Source organism: Portunus trituberculatus, chromosome 41 (genome assembly GCF_017591435.1).
Source record: "Portunus trituberculatus isolate SZX2019 chromosome 41, ASM1759143v1, whole genome shotgun sequence".
Classification (NCBI taxonomy): domain Eukaryota; kingdom Metazoa; phylum Arthropoda; class Malacostraca; order Decapoda; family Portunidae; genus Portunus; species Portunus trituberculatus.
Genome location: NC_059295.1, coordinates 10,617,659 through 10,622,658, shown reverse-complemented (window position 1 = coordinate 10,622,658; position 5,000 = coordinate 10,617,659). Strand labels below are relative to the sequence as shown.

Genomic DNA, 5,000 nt, shown 5'->3' with positions numbered 1-5,000 from the left:
TGGGTATCATGGTGACATGTAGGTAACTTTAAACCACTCGACAAATGGCAACTACTACTACTACTACTACTACTACTACTACTACTACTACTACTACTACTACTACTACTACTACCACTACTACTACTAGCACTACTACAAGATATGATAATTATAGTACATACTATCAACTAACGCCTCCCCCCCCTCCTTCCCCACAGCCGGGATGCCCAGCAGTGGGTGGCTGACGGCGCTCACTAGACACTTTGCCCGCACGCCGGAACTCTCCCCTGCCCACGCCACGCAGTGCGGCCCGGCGGGAGGGAACGGCGTCTCCACCGTCTCCACACACCTGCCCGCAGAGGATGGCACCCCTGTCGCCCGCAGCACGCCCACTCGCCCCACCACGCCCTGGAGCCTCGACACCCTGGACGAAGAGATACAGAGGACAGAACAAAAGCAAGAGGGGAGTGGGGCCGCCGGACGCCGCTCCAGCCCAACCTCGCCGCCCAAAGACGCCACTCAGTCCACGCCCATCACCCACTACCACTACCACGCCCACCCAGGCACGTGCACGGGGCGGCTGGGGGCGGTGATGGAGATAGATTTGCTTTCTTTAAGTCAGGAACAAATTCACAGCTAAAGCAAGAATGATTGATTTTTCTTATGTAAGAATGGGTCTGGTCAAATGCAATACATTTTAGAAAAAAAAGATAAATAAACACTAGAGGTGGTATTTACTATAGGGGATTGATAGTGTGTGTGTGTGTGTGTCACGTGTTGTGTCCACAGGCGAGAGTGACGTGCGGGACCTGAGCCTGATGGAGGAGGCCGCCTCCCATCCCCCCCGCCCTGCCTCGGCACCCAGAGCATGCCGCCCCCCTTCCGCCACCTCCCGTCCACCTTCCGTTGCTTCCCGCCACTCCACCCCAGTCCACCCGACCCAGCAGGGCCAGGCCTCCCCTCCCTCCGACCCCGCCGCCGTGCAGCTTCCAGCGCAGGTTAGTCACACTCACCTCCCGCTCACTTCTTCTAGGTTTTCATACTGATATCCATTGAAACTTAGAGAAAAAGAATGAAAGCAAACAAAATTATCCATTATCCCAATGTGACACACACACACACACACACACACACACACACACACACACACACACACACACACACACACACACACACCGCGTAGTGTAGTGGTTAGCACGCTCGATTCACAATCGAGAGGGCCGGGTTCGAGTCCCGATAAGCGGCGAGGCAAATGGGCAAGCCTCTTAATGTGTGGCCCCTGTTCACCTAGCAGTAAATAGGTACGGGATGTAACTTGAGGGGTTGTGGCCTCGCTTTCCCGGTGTGTGTTGTGTGTTGATATGGTCTCAGTCCTACCCGAAGATCGGTCTATGAGCTCTGAGCTCGCTCCGTAATGGGGAAGACTGGCTGGATGACCAGCAGGCGACCGAAGTGAATTACACACAGATAACGTTATCTAGATCAGCATGTGTTCCCTATAACTCATTTACGTGTTGTTCAGCTTAGCGCCTTTCCTCCGTGCTGCTTGAAACTAAGTTATTAATTTCTTCAAAAGAACTTAAAGGAAAGAAAAGGGAAGAAGAAAAAAAAAAAACTACATGATTTACCAACGCAAAAACACTGATTTAACTTGATTAGTCAAACCTAACTTTGTACATATAACTTTTTGAGAACACTGTTGACCTACAAATATATAGCTGAAGATTGCTGAAAACAGGAGAACAATGAAAAATTTGCCAGTCTTTGAAAACTTCAGTCGCATCCACGTCTGCTGTAATATTTGGTTTAATTATTACCCTTCTTTTATTCTTTATTTCTCCATCAACATCCCTGCCATGGTCTCCGTCACCAGGTCGAGGATCCACAAGAATGGGCGGGCGAGGACGGGACGGAGGGACGGGGCCATTACTACATCCCGCCCGTCATCCCGCCACTGTTTGACCGCCCGCTGGCCGCCCCGACGCCCGCCTCCACGCGCTGCAACACGCCCGTATGGGACCTGGACGGGGAGAAGAGGGTGCGCTTCCTGGAACCCGAGGTGAGAGAGCGGGAGATTGTGAGTGCCTAGAAAATCTCTGTAAATTTTTGGAGTCTGTGTTCGTTTTCTGAGTGTGCCTCCGTTTTCTGTGATGCGTCCCAATTACAGTGACGCAAGTATCTACGTGAGTTGCGTGTGTAGTGTGAATTGTGAGGGTGAGTGACGGTGAGAGGGTGACGGGCTGGAGAGAGTGGGCTGGGGTGAATAGAGAACGTGAGTGACAGGAGTGGGTGTGAGTGAGGGTGGAAGGGGGGGATGGGGAGAGTAATTGTGATAGTGAGTGAAGGTGAATGAGGAATGGTTAGTAAATAAATGTAGGCTTAAAGGAATGGGAAAATGTTGAAAGAGTGAGGGTGAGAGGCGGTGAGTGAGGGACAGTTGGTAGGGGAAGATTAACAAAACACGGAAGATGGTGAGGGTGTGAAAGTGAGTGATGGTGAGTGAGGGATGATTTGTGAGCAATTGAAGACAGGAGGACGGTAAGAGTGTGAGGGTGAATAAAGAGTGGTTAGTAAGTTAATGCTGAATCGCTTTGAAGTCTATTCTTTTTTTTTTCCCTTTCCTTCCGTGTGGTGTCCAATGAGTGTTCCTCCTGCAGGTTGTGGCCCAAGAGGCGCCCTCCCGCCCCGATAGCGTCTCCTCGCAGTACTCCCACATCGTGAAGAACTCCACCCGCTATGCCTTCCAGCCGTCCCAGGTCTGACCACACTCAGCACACTCCTTCGTCACCACCTCTCACTCTCTTGTTTCCTTGCAGACGACTGACAACCAAATGACATCGGCAGTTTTTATAGAGATTTAATCAGGGTATTTAAGTAACATAGAAGGTACGTACAGCAATGGTGATGTAGATCCTTGGAGTTACTAATGAGGATAACATGAGAAACTGAGAAGTACACGTTTAACCTCGATAAGGTTAGATCAAACAATATGGAAGGAATTACAATACTTGTCAGAATAATAGATGGGTGGAATGGATTGCAGGCTGTTAGTGTAGGGTCAGTAGGAAGCGTTGAAGGAAGATTTGACAAATCAATAGGGATGTTATAAGTAAACATCAGTACTGTATTCTGCAAAAGATTAACGAAAAAAATTTTAATACCTGAAGGAAAAAAGTCTGATCACATATTTATTTAGTATGACTCAGAGAATCAAATATTGAAAGGAAAATATGTAATGAAAAACATGAAAATTTAATTCTAGATTTTCGTAACTCAAAATTGTCTTCGTTGCATATTCAAAAGGCATCTCCATCTCAAAGTTAACAACCAATTTTTTTTATGTTTGTTTGTTTGTCTGTTTCTCTTTAGAAAGAGTAGTTTATAGTGCAAAGAACAGCGGCTATGCGGGTTCAATATGTGTGATAAAAACAGTAGTATGTGTGCACGAGGAAACGATGAAATAGACTTTTCTTACGTACATATTACTATACATTATACAAAGACTGACACATGTAGCCTTACTGTTTTCGTACAAGTTCTTACACTCATAACCATGCACAAAAGTAAAGTTATTCAGCACACTCTACTCCATCCTGTGTGGAATAAATGAGTGTGTGTACCATTCACACCCTGAGTGAGGCTCACCACTCTATGATGCTATTGTTTGTGATGCCATTGTTCGCCTGCCTACCAGATCAGCTGCCGTGGTGAGCTGATATCATGTTACATCACAATAATCTCCCTGATCTGTTGTAAGAAGCCACGATACACAAGGATAAAGAATCAAGCGTCAGAGATCTGTTACTGCCTTCTACACGTGATAGCGCTATTAGAATGAAGCAGGTTCTATATTGGCAAGCAAAGACACCGCGCGTCCTTGCATGGTCTTTGTTGGCAGGTTAATGTGAGGGAAGTAGAAGCGATTTGTACAGACCTCATGTTGGATTATGAAAGGCAGCGTGAGAGTGTGCGTGTGAAGAGGGAGATTAAGGAACATTATGGCATTACTCGTCTTCGTTGCCTCACATTTATGTCACAGAAATAAGGACGAGGAACGAACTACAAAAGAAAAAAAAATTCAGACAGTGAAGATGAAATAGCTGAGAAGTACAGGGTGAGGAAAGAAAGCCCCTAGTGAGTGACAGGCCGCGTCACTTGTGCCTCGCGAGCTGTCCCGCCAAGTCCACCAAGTCAAGTGATTGTAATAACCTTGTCGCTACTCGTGGCGACAAATACATAGTAACCCGACTCCCCTTCAAGCATATCCTAGTATATTACCTGTTATCGTGTGTGTGTGTGTGTGTGTGTGTGTGTGTGTGTGTGTGTGTGTGTGTGTGTGTGTGTGTGTGTGTGTGTGTGTGTGTGTGTGTAAGTAAGTAAGTAAGTATAGTTTATTGCCATTTTTAAGGAATACAGGCAGATTTACAATCAATAAATGTCAGGCATGGTCTGTCGAGTCGAAACTCTTAAGACAGACGGTTTTAATTAAAAATGATATGCAGTGTGTGTGTGTGTGTGTGTGTGTGTGTGTGTGTGTGTGTGTGTGTGTGTGTGTGTGTGTGTGTGTGTGTGTGTGTGTGTGTGTGTGATTCCCCGTAGGATCTATTAAGGGTGACGGCAGGTACGTACGTGTACATGAGAGGAGTGAAAAGTGCATCATGTTCCATATTCTGAAATACTTCAGCTTGCATCTCGATGGCTTTGAAAAGGTTTTATTTGCTCATGCAGGTTTTGAAGGTGTTTTTATGGTTCTAAAGACAGATCAACAAGCTATCCATATGATTAACAGAAGAAGCACTCTTGGGAGTCCGGGTAAATATCTGTTTGGCTTTTGAAGATAGTCGTGATTAGAGAGCAAATCTTTTCTGAATAGGTTGCACTCACCGCTACTCCCTCCCACAGCCGCTGACAGCCGAGCAGGGACCACACAACCCTCGCTTCTGCAACTGCCCCTGCCACTTCCTACCCATCGGCCGGCGGAGTGTGGGCGTGCAGGTGAAGCGGACAGACCCTGAGCC

The 5,000-nt window shown here is 47.1% G+C and overlaps 1 protein-coding gene across 4 annotated transcripts in view; it reads left to right on the top strand.

The window, feature by feature from the left end:
- Positions 1-5,000, top strand: part of LOC123516484 — a 47,974-nt gene that overhangs the window by 38,704 nt on the left and 4,270 nt on the right. For all 4 annotated transcript variants that reach the window (XM_045275828.1, XM_045275829.1, XM_045275831.1 and 1 more), the window contains exons 2-6: positions 201-545; positions 772-980; positions 1,856-2,041; positions 2,640-2,738; positions 4,885-5,000. The exon at positions 4,885-5,000 is cut by the window's right edge and continues 112 nt beyond it. In XM_045275828.1, coding sequence (XP_045131763.1) covers positions 206-545; positions 772-980; positions 1,856-2,041; positions 2,640-2,738; positions 4,885-5,000 — 950 coding nt within the window. In that variant the 5' untranslated portion in view covers positions 201-205. The remainder of the gene's footprint in view (positions 1-200; positions 546-771; positions 981-1,855; positions 2,042-2,639; positions 2,739-4,884) is intronic.